Source organism: Pediculus humanus, genomic scaffold (genome assembly GCF_000006295.1).
Source record: "Pediculus humanus corporis 1103172107613 genomic scaffold, whole genome shotgun sequence".
In the NCBI taxonomy this organism is placed as follows: domain Eukaryota; kingdom Metazoa; phylum Arthropoda; class Insecta; order Psocodea; family Pediculidae; genus Pediculus; species Pediculus humanus.
In genome coordinates, this window is record NW_002987227.1 from 301547 (window position 1) to 315771 (window position 14225).

Sequence of the window (14225 nt, forward strand, 5' to 3'; positions counted from 1 at the left end):
TTTGAGTAATCTAATTATTCAGTTTAATTTTACTTCATTCAAAAAAAAAATTTTTGTAAATATAACTTATTGTAAGAATATTCAATAATTAATTGATTTTTGACTTAAAAAACTATAAAAATTATAAATTATATAAATTATAATAGTGAATTTTAATACAGAAAAACAATCGTAATCAGAATTAGTAAAATTTTTTTATAGCTAAGAATGATTCATACTTACTGTGATTCCCTAGGCAAGCTAGAATCACTTTCTTCTTCATCTTCTAAATCAGCTAAAAATGCATCTAAATCTTCTAAAGGTATACATGTTCGTCCCCCTACATTTTCTACAACAGGAGATTTAGAACGTCTTTCTCTACAATTACTTTTGTAAGAATTAAGTATTTGCGAATTATGAACACTATCCGCCATCTTTACTGTATAAGCAACTCTGTGTCTCTATGTTACTAAAAACAAGATTAAATTTAATATGATAGTCAAAAGGAATATTATTTTTGTTAATACTATAATTCACTTAATTAAAATTAAATATTAATTTTATAAAAATTTTTTTTTCGTTAAAAACTTGTTACACTAATTTTCTTAGCATTTTAATTATAATAATTTCGTTGTTTTTTTTTTTTTTTTGTTTTAAACTTTAAGTTAATCCCCGCCATTTTAATCTTAAAATAAAAAAGAATCAAAATAAGTATTAATTTCATTGTTTTTCTGTGTGAAACGTACAAAATCATTTCAATTTTATAAAATAAATATTTTTTGAAATAATAATTTAATAAAAAAGAAAATAATCAAATTTTATAAAATTAAATTTTTCGTTTCTAAGTTTGAGTGATAAATTATAGATTTTTTACAATTTTTTTTAAATTTTGAAGAATAAAATAAAAATTAATTAGAATTACCATTAAAATATTTATTCTAACATCTCAAACACTACAAAAAAAAAAAAAACAAAAATTAATTCAAAAATTTTGTCTGTTAAAATAATTTTTTAAATAAAATCAGTTAAGCACATATTTTGTTTTAACTTTAAACGGTGATAATTTAACCAATGATAGAATTTTCAGAAATTTTTTTTTATTTAATAAATTTATGGTTATTATTGGCACACAATTAAGTGAATAAAATGTATCCAGAGGAGATTCAATATTTTCCAAAAAGTAATTAATTAAGACAACTAATAAAAAAAAATAGTTGGTTGTAAATCCAGAAAGTGAGTCATAATGGTTTTGAAAGGTCTTTGGATTTTTGTAAAAATATTTTGCACGTGTTTAATTTAAAAACTTACAGTTTATGTTCTATTTGTTATTTGACCAAAAATCATACTTTAATTTTTTTTTTGGGGGGTGTTATTTGAATTTAAAATTTAAATAGTTTTAATAAATAAGTTTCTTGTAATAATTACCTTATGCATTACCTCATTTTTCTGCTTGGCAAACGTATTCACTACATAACAACTTAATAATTATTCATTTTTAAAGTTAAAATAATTCATTGATCATAATTAATTTTAAAATTAAAAAGTAGAAATTAAATTCAAACTAAAATAAAAACTTAATTTTTAAATAAAACTTTCGAAAAGTTGAATAATTTCGTACCTTTCGGATAGAACATTTGCGTTAATTCAAAATTTTTCCATATAACTTATATAAAATATATTTGAAAGAATAGAGTAGTGAATGAACGCGCACCAAAAAACCGTTAAAATCGGATAAACTTTAGCAAATCAAAAAAAAAAAAAATTATTTATTAACGGAATTGACAAGATAATATAATCTTAAATATAATATTTTTAAACTTTTTAAAACAAATGAAAGATCAAAAATATTTTTTTTTTTTTGGTGACATGATTAAATAAATTTAAATTAAATATATATATATGTATATTTATCATTTTATTGACCAATATAGTTAAATGTGATAACAATTTCTGTTTTCGTAAGGGCTTTTTTATATTGGATATTCAATCAAAACTAAAAAATAATAGTTTTGAAACAAGAACATTTAAAAAATTCTTAAATAATAATAATAAGAAAAAAAAAAAAATATATATACTATTAAAATATTTCAAAAAATGAAACCATTAGCAAAAATTAGTGTGCAATTACTAATTTTTTTTTTTTTTTTTTTTTTTTTGTTTTGTTTATTCACTAATTCTCGAACCTTTTTGATGACGTGTAAATCCGTCATCCTAAAGACAAAAAAAAAAAAACATTATCATCATCATCATTATTATTATTATTATTAAACAATTTACAAGCGCTGATAAAATAAATTGCAAATAAAAAACTTGTATCTTTATGTGTTTTGTAAAGCTGCATTTAATTTTTAAATCAACTCTAAAAACTCATCCAAAACTAATACAAATTAATATAATAACATATTATTTTTTTAATTTAAATAAAAAAAAAAAAAAGAAAAGAAATGTTTATCCGCGGTTAGTTTTCGGTTTTTTTTTTTTTTTTTTTTTTTTCATGTTTTGTACCATTATTTTCCTAAATTAAAAAATTTTTTTAATTTTTCTATTTAAAAACTTTAATTTCTGATTTAATTATTTGTATATAGCATTTTTGTTTTTGTTTTAATTATAAATCTGTTAATATGACATTATTTAAACAATAAAAACATACCCTTTTCCCTAATAATTAAATCACAGATAAAATTATATAAATTGCGCAAAAAAAAAAAAAAAATAATAATAATAATAATAAAAACCGTTATTAAAAACAACAATTATTAGCTTTTTAAGGAAATATGTGACTTAACTATGAAACTAAAAAAAAAAATCAATCTGAGGCATACACTTCAAATCAATGAATGTGTGAAATGACAGAAACAAAAACGTTTTTTTCTTTTTTTTTCTTTTTTTTTTTTTTTTTAATAAAAAGCTGCTGTAATACGCTTGAGAGTTTCCTTCTTGAACGCTTTTGACTGATCTAGATTATAGTTGAATTTTCACAAAGTTTCCGTTTGTTTGTTTGTTTTTTCCTCGTTGACGAAAAATTTGAACTCGGATTTTTAATCTGCCTGATTCTGTCTATTCAATAAGGCTGAAATAATAATTTAAAATTACTAAATATTAATATTGTTTTCATTCAAATGAACTTTTAAACAAAATTTTGTAAGGAGGTTTTACAATAAACTTTTTTTTATTTTAAATATCATTACAACATATATATATTTATTGTAAAAGTAAATAAATAACATTATACCTGTGAAAATTGAGGAGGGCCAGTAAAGAACCCCGAACGATCTCCTTGATACGTAGAGTCCTGAGACAATAAACCATCCATTTGTGATTGAAAGTCACCGACAATGCAACTTTCTTGTGACAGACTCAAACCCGGTTGAGACATTCCTTGCGACATTCCAGGTTGAGACATGACACCTTGACTGTAGGGTTGAGTAGCTTCTTGTGAAATCGTTAGCCCCTGGCTCAATCCACTTTTTTTGTTTATTTTATTATTTCGACTCACCACTTTATTTCGTTGATTTTGCCGAGCTGACGACACATTAATAATTTTTTTTTTAGAATAAAAATTTGAAAGAAATATTTTTAAATATTAGTGGATAAAAAATTTATTTACCTTGAGCAGCTTGCTGTAGGTTGTAAAATCTAGGAGGAACGTGCGACATGTTCATAAACATACCCATGGGAACTGGCATGTTAGCCATAGCAGCTTGAGCTCTTTCGGGAGATATATAATTCATTGGATCATGGGTGCGACCGTACAATTCCAAGCCCATTCCGGCTAAAAAAAAAATTTCTATTACTTTTTGAACCATAAAAAAAAAAAAAAAAAAAACATAATTTAATTTTAAAATAAGTAATACTTTGTCGCTGATAATAAGAATTTCCATTCATTTGTCCTGTTCTGTCGTATACCGATCCAGGTACGATAGCTTCCCTTGCATCGTACATGGTTGTACTCATGAAATGGGTTCCCGGGTTAGCAGAATTTACTAGTTTTTTAGGTTTAGCGAACTGAATAGCCGATTCTTTTAAATTATTTAACGGACCTTCAACTAAAACTTTTTGTTCTTTATAAAAGTTTAAAAGGTGATTCCATAGAGGTTGCTAAAATAATAATATTATTAAAATTAATAATATTAAGGAGTTGGAAATATTAATAAAAAGTATTTAATAGGATTCATTATTTATAAATAAAAAAAAAAAAAAAAAAAAACAATCGATACCTTGGATAAAACTTTTGGGTTTCCTATAATTATTATTCCATACTTGGCTCGCGTCAAAGCTACATTTAATCGTCTAGGATCATTAAGAAAACCAATACCTAAAAGTTCATTTGATCGAACGCAAGACATAATAATAATATCTTTTTCTCGTCCCTGAAAAGCGTCAACACTTGCGACTTCTATTTCTTGATATAATTTTGAATGTAAAGATCCTTGATATTGCATAAATTGAACCTAACAAAAAAAAAAAAAAAAACATTGCTCTAAAAGGACTCCAAGATATAAACTATTATTTATTTAAAAGGAAAAATTTCTAATATTTTTATTTTTTTCAAAACTTATTAGTAAAAAATTCATTTCTCACCAAATAAGCCCTTTGTCCCTCATAAGGTGTTATCAAACCAATCTGCTCCGGCTTAATACCAGCTCTTAAAAATTTGGTAACAATTTTTTCTACGTTAGACGCTTCTGTTCGATTTAAATAACTGGTTCCAGAACCGGCAATTTCTTCTTGACCAGTTGTCACATAAAAAAGCATTGGTTTATCGTTTGCAGGCCACGGAAAATCTACTTTGGCAAGTTTTCGCTCCTCTAAAATAGTTCAAATCGTAATAATAAAGTAAATCGCTATTATTTTTTCAAAAATAAGAAATTTTAAATTTTATTTATTACGTACCTGAACAAACACCATTTTGCAGCGAGCCTTCGTAAAAGAAATCAGAAGGAAATCGAGATAATTCAGGATGCATTCTATATTGAACCTCAAGGCGATAAGGCCTAATTCCAAGAACGACTAATCTCTCGAATAAAGATTGAGATAATCCGGCTCGGGCTGCTTTTTTGCACATTACTACAGGCCCAAGTTGACAATGGTCTCCTACTAATATGAGCTAAAAGTGAAAACAATTTTTTTTTTTTTTTTTTTTTGTTAGCTTTGTTTCAATATTTTTATTTGTTTCAAATATTAATTTTTTTTTACCTGACGAGCTCCCAAAACGACAGGAACCATGCATTCTGGTTCCGTACTCTGCATACTTTCATCAATAAGAATCGAATGAAATTTAAGACGCGCTAATCTAGGATCTCCAGCACCCACACAAGTACAACAAATTACATCTGCAGCTTCCAACATTTCTTTTTCTGAAGACTTTTTCAACATTCTGTATCGTTTTTCATCAGAACTAGACAATTCTCCTGTTTCATCTTTTAATTGTTGTAGTTTTTTTAGATCGGTGTTACTAAAATATTGAATTTGAAAAATGAATTTAAAGATTTTTAATGTTTAGCATGTTTAGTTTAAAAAATATAAAAAAACTGACCTGTCCATATTGCGAATTTGATTATGAAGCGCTAAAAAACTAACTGGAGAATCAATGGCTTCTCTACTTTTGGCGCAAAGACGTACAACTTTTAATCCCGTTCTATGAATTTTTTCGGTTAATTGATCAACTGCAATATTGCTCGGAGCACAAACAAGAACGGCTCCAGTGGGTTGTCGAGCTAAGTGATACACAATTGTTGCAGATGTAACAGTTTTCCCTGTACCAGGTGGACCTTGTATTAACGATAAAGGTCTTTGTAAAGCTTGTTTAACTGCGTAAACCTAAAACGTGAGAATATTATAATTTTTTAAAGAAAGAAAGAAATTGTTTTATCGAATAAAATAAGAAAATGTACTTTTATAGGGTTTGATTGTAATATTTATTGAAAACTATACAACTAAATACCTGCGATCTATTTAAATCAGGTAAATTAGGAGCAGAAAAATGTTTTGGTATTTGAACTCTAGATAGTAATACTTCCTCATAATCATGGCCCAATAAACGATGGTAAATATAACCGGATACAGAGGAATCATCGACTGCAAATTTGCGAAGACCAAGCTGCATTCTTTACAACACCAAAAAAAAAAATTATAAGTTTAGATTATTTATTTTTTAATAACTATATATTTAAGTTAATTTTATACCGGTCAAAAGATGTGGATTTCCAAACAAAATCTACAACAAAATTAGATGTACATTCTGTTGGGGCTCCAGCCCCCGATTTGAGCTCTATCCCAATTTCTTCACCATAATTGTCAGGTACTTTAATTACATGGCCAACTCCTGACCACTGTTTATGAAGTTCGCCCAAATAACGAAGGCGCAATTCATCTCCATGCATTAATTTCATATCTGCAATAATAATTTAATGAATATATATATATATATATATATATATATATATATATATATATATATATATATAATAATTATTTTCAAATAATTTAATAAGTATACTCTTTGAAAGTATAAACTTGCCTCCATCTTGTTTAGCAAGAGTAAAATAAGCTATAGTTTTTTTATTTAAACCAACATCCCAACGAACTTCAACATTATCTTGAGTTTGTGATTCTTTCAATTTTTTATCATAATCAGCTTCTAATTTAACAAGTGGTCCAAATATGTTTTGATATTGAAAGCCATCCTCGTATCTATGGAAATAAAGTTTTTAATTTAAAAAAAAAAAAATCTTAAAATTAAATTATCTCATTTTGAAAATAACATAATTTGAATAATCCTTTCACTCTTAAGTAAATATTTTTTAAAAGGTATGAAAATTTTTCAAAAAATTTACCCTGTCATAAATTATTTTAAATTCTTAGGTATTTTATTCGATTAATTTCATACTTGTCACCAAAAAAAAGAATTTGGCTTTTGGTTGAAACTTATTACTATAAAAAGTATTACTTATTACTATATATATATTAATACTATAAAAAGTAACTTTTCGGAACCTTTTAAAAGGTTTATCTTAAGCACTCTTAATAATTAATGAAAATAATCAACCAACCTTAATAATACTTGTTGAGGTTCTTCATCAACTCCTGGCTTTTCAAGATCTTGAAATGTAGCATCAACATTATCTTTCCACAATTCTTCAAGTTTGTTTATCTGAACTGCAGATATTTGTCTAGCACGAAGCTGTTCAGTTTCGGATGGAGATTTAACCAGCCAAGTCAAAAAACTGCGATCTAAAATTAAAGGTTTCCACTGCTCTTGTTCCCTATTAAAAACATAAAATTTAATTTAAATTTTTACCTCGGACTATAAAAAATGAAAATTAATTCACATACCAATTCATGTCCTTTAAAGAAGTTTGTGCAGCACAGGGCTGCCTACAAAGTAAAACCACAACTGAATCAGCTTTAGCAGGAATAAATCCCAAAACAAAAACATTTCTAACTCCACAAGCATAGCATTCTAAAACTGTTTCACCAAGAGGACCATCTTTATGAAGGGTTACTTCCTATTTGATACACCAAATTTTTGTATTACATGATCTTGAAGCAATTTTTATAAATAAATTGTCAATAATCAATTAATTATACCTTGTGCTTAGCTCTCACTAAATGATTTATTATGTGGGATCCAGATGTACTACCTCTGCCATTACAAAACCATTTTTTGCAGACATTACACATCACAACACAATTTGGGTCATGTATTCCACAATATTTGCAAGCGAATGCAGGTAGTTCTTTATTATAATATCCTTCTTCTTCTTCCTCCTCAAATTGTAAATCTCCCAAAGCATTTGTAACCGAATTAACTCCATTGTCAATTCCAATAACAGATGGTCCTCCTATTTTATTAACCTTAAGAAATAAAATAGACAGTCAAAATTTCAAGTAAATGTAAAATGTAAAAAAAGAAAACTTTAAATAAGTAAAATTATTCAAAAACAATAATAAATATGAAAAATATATAGTTGAATAAAAGTTGTTTCAAAACAATAGTTTTAAAAATATAAAACAAAGAATATATATACATATATTTTATATGTGTATGTATATGTTTAAATATATAGATAGTGCAGGAATTAGTAATATTTTATTAAATTGAAATTTTGCATTAAAATTAAGTCTCATTCATTAATTGATACATACTTATTTGAAATCAAATTCAGAAGTATTAGGGCTTATTTCAATTAAGAAAAATATTTATATTTTCATTACAACAAAAAACATAACACTTACTTAATAGAATATAAGAAATGCAAAAAAAACTTCTATTACAGCTTAGTCAATTATATTTTATAAAAAATAAATATTATTTTGTACCTTGATAGAAAATCAAAAACTATATACTCCTAAGGCAGGGAAGTAGTACTCACCCATGTGGGTATACTCTAGTTTTAACAGTCAACAAAAGATTATAAAAAAAAATTAAGGATACCTGGACTTGAGAAATTTGACTCGGACCTACGTCTAACTGAGAAGCTTGCGTTTGACTTTGAGATGGTAAAGTAAAATCGGTAAAATCAAACTCTGAACCCTGCGTGTCAGCTCCAATAAGATCAGCCTCTTCCGTATCCAAAAAAGTTAAAGTTTGAGAACTAGGGCCATATGTATCAACACTCATTTTTTTAAACTTAAATGAAGCAGAAATATTTTAGGAAACGAAGAATAATCAAATGAAACTAAATGGTACTTTAACATTCCCCAAAATCGGACTTCAATTGTTACAATTGACGAACGCCATACCAAAAATTTTTACGTCATCAACTTCGTGACACGGAAAAATTGTTGCGACAAATTTCGTTCAAGTTACGAATAACCCCCACCATGTGTATAATAAACAAATTCATATTTCAATGTTTTCATATTAAAAAAAAAAAAATATTGGGATTGAATTTTTTAAGGAATAATAAATAGACATATTGTTTCTTTAATTTTACTTTATTGCTTAATCATAAATCATTTTGCGCCGCTTTGGCTACTAGATCTTGAATCACGAAGAGAAGCTGATCGACGTCTTTTAACTTCTTCTTTATGCTTCATTTTGGCTTCCTTTTGTCTTTGCGCCAATAATTTAGCATAATCGGCAGCTTGTTCTTTTCTTCTTGCAATACGACGGCGGATCAAAGCAAAACGATGTCTTTTACGCTAAACGTATAATTTGAAATGTCAATAGATATATAATAAACATTTGTATAGGCATGGAATACATTCATGACATAAAAAATATAAATTACCTGAAGAACAGTGGGGGTGATAAGCCTTTGAATTTTAGGAGCTTTAAAGCGCTGTTTAGTTTTTCCCTCCTTCAGGGGTAAGGGTCTCTTAATAACAAATTGTTTAACATCGTCTTCTTTACTCAAGTTGAAAAGTTTACGAATCTTAGAAGCTCTTTTGGGACCTAGACGTCTGGGAACAGTAGAATCAGTTAATCCTGGTATTTCCTGTAAAATTAAATCATATATATGTACATATTTGTTTACAGATAACATAAAAATAACACTTATAGTTTCACTATATTATGAATAATTACTTGTTCTCCTTTTTTTTTAATTACAAGAGCCAGTACACTTAAATTACTGTCAACAATGCATCCTCTCACAGATTTTCTTTTTCTTTCTCCATCTCGACGAGGTCTGTAACACGAGTGGCCCTTTGAAAGAAGCAAACGTACTCTTCCTAGTTGAAAAAATAGTTCAGTAGAGTTTAATACAGCGAAATCATTTTTTTAAATAAATAATTGAAACTTAGAAATTTATATTTTTGAAATTTTAATTACCGTTTGTTAAGACCCCTTGTTTCATTGGAAAACCTTGCTTGTCATTTCCCCCCGAAATCCTTACAATGTAACCTTTCCATTCATCTCCCAGAGAATCTGCTTCAACTTCAGCTCCCATACGCTTGTCGTAGAAAACTCTGAGTTTATGCTCATCAGTGATCTCAATGAGTTTTTGACACCCAGTAGCAGGATAAGATATATTCAACTATAAAAAAAAAATTAGAGCTGCATTAGGCAAAGCAAATTAATGTTATTGCTTAGTTTAACCTTAAACATAGAAGTTTTAATCCGAAAAAATTAAAGCCATCTTAAATAATAATTAAATGGTGACAACAATTTACAATTTGTTTCACAATAAATAATTTGTAAAAGCATTTTTATGAGCTTATTGTAAATAAGTTATAATAACATACCTTCATTTTATTTTATTATTTAAAGTTTAAACGACATTGAATATATAACGTGGATTAAGTCACCGCCTTAATGGCAGAAACATGTGTATTCTAGAACCACGACTTTTATTACAAAGTTTTTTGTCACTGATTTTAAAATTACGAATACATTTTTTATTTGAAGAAATTTTTTTTATTTAATTAATTATAATTAAGGGTTTAAAACCTTTAAAACTTATTAAAATATTTTTAAAAATTTACTTTCAATACCGTCTCAAAAATTAATGACAGTATTTTAATGAATAAAATTAATAATAGAAATTGTAAAAAAAAAAAAAAAATTCAAATTTTTAAAATTAAATTTTGGTAAAAAATTTTTTAAATAAGTATTTTCGTTTTATATATATTCTAATTTTAAAATTATAAAATAACATAATTATCCTCTAAATAATTTTTTGGATTTTAATATATTTAATAAATAAAAAAAAAAAATTAATGTTAAAATTACAAAATTATTTATAAAATGTTAACTTTAAAAATATGCAATATTGGGAATATAATTAGGGAAAAATTAATTTTTTATATAAATTAAAATTTTTTTTTGTTTTAATTAAAAAAAATTTTTTTTCTGAAGTTTTTCCTGGCATTCAGGGGCAAAAGTGAAATATTTTTTTTTTTTATAGCAGACGACAGATATCTGCGCATGGATACATTTTTATTGATGAAAACCCTACCGTCTTGCGTTCTTTAATCTTTGTTTGGGTTGTGATTTTAATGTTCAAATGGGAGATCCATTGAACAATGTAATTATGTTTATAGTTTTTTTTTTTGTAGTCACTTAAATAATTAATATTTTTAATTAAACAATAATAATATTATAGAATAGTTTGATGTGAAAATGGAATGTCCACATTTAATAGAAAATGTTAAAATTGATATCATTTTAGGAGACAAAACGCAAGAATTAGGAAAGGATAAAGAGTGCGCAGGTAAACATAGTTCTTATCTGGCGTCGCGAACTGTCAAACTAAATCATTAACCATATTTGTTCACTAATTTTTAGTTTTCATCATATTAAATTAATTTTTTTTCGGTCAATAATAAATGTTTTAAAAATTCCCATTAAATAAAAAAATTTTTTTCCCTTTGTAAAATAAAAAAGTCATAGGGATAGGCCGTTGCAGTGGCATTATATGAAAGTAAGTCATTATTGATCAATTTTGACAATTTCGAATGCTATTGGTCTCTATCCTAAAAATAAAGTTTATTACTATCTTTATAAATTATTGCTAAAAAAATTTTACTAACATTTTAAAATTAAAATCAAACATATGATTTACAGATACAATTTTTTCAAATACTTAATTTTTTTCTTTCTTATTTTAAATTAATTATTTAGGGGGATGTATTTTTCAAAGGGAATTTTTAATGTTATAAAAAATCATTGATTATTTTTTTTATTTTGTTTAAAAAAACAATTTTATTTAAAATTTTTGTTATAATAAGATTTTTAAAATTACTATTTGCTTTTTAAAAAATAGTAAAATATTTAATAATATATTTAATATAAAATATTTTATTATTAAATATATTAACATAAATATTTAATAGTAAACTGTTTTATAATTTAATTTCAAAATGTCTTTATAATAAATGCTTTATATATTTCATAAAAGTGCATTAAATCGTAACAACCATATAAAAAATATAATTTTGGTAAAAATTTTAAAAATCTTTAATGATGTGTACATGCTATAAATTACACACTTGTTACGAATAAGCAAAGTAAATATTTTTACAATTTTAGGAATTTTTGTTCGTAAATCAGATTTACTTTAATTATTTAAGTTTTATTGGTCTAAAATTAAAATAAGCTACAAATTTTTAATAAGCACCCTGACACTAATAGATCAATAAATAAAATAAATTATTTATCATTAAAAAATTTTATTTAGAGTGAAAATAAATTTTTTTTAGAATTTATTTATTTATTTAATTATTTTTAACTTTATATTTTATAAATAAATAATATTATTTATAATTTAGATTTTAAACATATGTTATATAAATGAATTATGTAATCATATACTGTCATTATTTTAAGAAGAAAAAAAACAGGGGGGGGGAGGGGTTTGCACTTTTAAAAATATATCAATTTATAATTAATTGTAAAATAATTTAATTACTCGATTTATTTAAGAGCTCATAAAAATTAGGTAATTTAACATTTAGAGTTTTCAATTTTATTATACACATAATTTTAAAATAATTTCTTAATAATAATGAATAAAAATAATAATAATTAAGTAAGCAAGTAATATAATTACAGTTTTTTTTTTTTTATTTTTGTATATAATAAAAATTATTTAGCCAGGGGATTTATTTAAAGAATAATATTTGAATGCAATTAGTGTATGTTTGTACAGAAGAAAATTGACTTTTTTTTTTTTTTTTCTAAATACACAAGAGAAATTTTTATTGTAAGATAAATAATCATTATTTTTTAAAAACATTTAAAAAAAAAAAAGAAATATTTAATTTTGTGCGTGTAAATATTTAAAAGGTATATTTCTTTCTAGTATGTTCTAATGAAATTAACCCCTGGCTGTGTCTGTATTGTGGTCTCATTCATTGTGGAAGATATGTGAATGGCCACGCTCGAGAACACTCGATTAAAGCGAAACAGCATTGTGTGTGCATGGATGTAGAAAATTATTCGGTTTTTTGGTAAGGAAAAACTTTTTTTTCCATTTTTACTGGTTTTTAAAAAAAAATTGTTTTGAAAATTTTAAATGAAAAAGAAAAATGTGTTGTAATAATTAGTGTCATTCCCCCTGTGAATTACAATTACAAAATACTCGTCATAAGGAAAAAATTAAAAAGAATCTTGTTTTTTTTTTTTTTTGTTTCAGTTACGTATGCGATGAATATGTAAATAACGACGCTGAAAATAAAGATATCAGTAGAATTCGTCAAATTTTAAGAGATCGAAAACAAAGGGAACCCGATTCAGAGTCTTTGGAAAATGATGAAGTTGGAGAATTTAATAATTCTTCGACTCCAAATTCATTAATAGATGACGACCAAGCATCTTGGAAGTCAGGAAATTCAGATTTATTAGGAAGAGAAACACAAGAAAATTCAAGGTCACTTAGGCCACGTTTTAGAAAACGGTAATTACATTGTTTTAAAAAATAAAAAAATTGACTTTTAAATTAATAATAATAATATAACAAATGTGACTTGTTAAAACTATATTGGGAAAATAATTAAATTTTTTTTTTTTTAAAATGATTTGCTCTAAAAAGTTAAAAAAAAAACTTATAGTTTGTATTTTGTAGATCTCATTCCAATGATAGCTGTAATGAAAACACAACTAAAATCCATTGCACTAGACCTCGACCATCTAGAGAAAAGAAAACTCCGTTGGTGGGTCTACGAAATTTGGGAAATACATGTTTTATGAATGCCGTTTTGCAGTCTCTGAGGTAACCTTTTTTTTTTTTTTAAATCAAATCGAATCGATTGTAATATGCTTTTAAAAGATTTCTATTTCATTTTATTATTTTATCATCCGAGTAATATTATGTAACTGTGAACAAAATGCATTGCCTGCATTAATTTTTCTTTTTTTTTTTTCCAGTAATATTCAAGAGTTTTGCCTCTACTTCAAACAGCTTCCATCACTTGAGCGTAACACAAATGGTCGAAAGGTATATCATTCAACGAGGAGTATTAAAGAAATAAGCGAAGAATTAATTGCTGAAGAACTTCGAAAAGTTTTGATAAGTTTGAATCAGGGTGATGGTAAAGAAGCCATATCACCGAATGAATTATTTTCCGCTATATGGAAAGTGGTGCCTCGTTTTAGGTGAGGAGGCATTCTTCACATTGTACCCTTTTTTTTTTTTTTTTTTTTTTTGGTTTTTAAAATTATAAATTGTAGTAATTCTAATGATGTAATTTTAGAGGTTACCAGCAACAAGATGCTCATGAATTTTTGCGATACATGCTTGATAGACTCCACACCGAACTACTTAGCTTACTACCCGATGAAACATTACGGGATAGTCAGT

General features: G+C 25.6%; 3 protein-coding genes across 3 annotated transcripts in view; 1 reads left to right on the forward strand and 2 right to left on the reverse strand.

Annotated features, from left to right (window-relative positions):
• Positions 1-3205: 3205 nt before the first annotated feature.
• Phum_PHUM244150 (regulator of nonsense transcripts, putative) lies at positions 3206-8602 on the reverse strand (the record flags this gene model as incomplete). Its single annotated transcript, XM_002426203.1, has 15 exons — positions 3206-3501; positions 3587-3751; positions 3834-4077; positions 4197-4430; positions 4561-4787; positions 4873-5086; positions 5176-5434; positions 5516-5799; positions 5924-6086; positions 6166-6373; positions 6479-6672; positions 7032-7244; positions 7315-7487; positions 7570-7836; positions 8417-8602. The coding sequence occupies 15 exons, from the start codon at positions 8600-8602 to the stop codon at positions 3206-3208; spliced, it is 3327 nt and encodes a 1108-aa protein (XP_002426248.1).
• Positions 8603-8911: 309 nt separating this feature from the next.
• Phum_PHUM244160 (40S ribosomal protein S6, putative) lies at positions 8912-10176 on the reverse strand (the record flags this gene model as incomplete). Its single annotated transcript, XM_002426204.1, has 5 exons — positions 8912-9126; positions 9216-9422; positions 9512-9657; positions 9758-9962; positions 10171-10176. The coding sequence occupies 5 exons, from the start codon at positions 10174-10176 to the stop codon at positions 8938-8940; spliced, it is 753 nt and encodes a 250-aa protein (XP_002426249.1). The 3' UTR covers positions 8912-8937.
• Positions 10177-11047: 871 nt separating this feature from the next.
• Positions 11048-14225, forward strand: part of Phum_PHUM244170 (Ubl carboxyl-terminal hydrolase, putative) — a gene marked incomplete at both ends in the record, with an annotated part of 4120 nt that continues 942 nt past the window's right edge. The window contains 6 exons of the mRNA XM_002426205.1: positions 11048-11138; positions 12729-12876; positions 13062-13322; positions 13491-13637; positions 13793-14020; positions 14119-14219. Coding sequence (XP_002426250.1) covers positions 11048-11138; positions 12729-12876; positions 13062-13322; positions 13491-13637; positions 13793-14020; positions 14119-14219 — 976 coding nt within the window. The remainder of the gene's footprint in view (positions 11139-12728; positions 12877-13061; positions 13323-13490; positions 13638-13792; positions 14021-14118; positions 14220-14225) is intronic.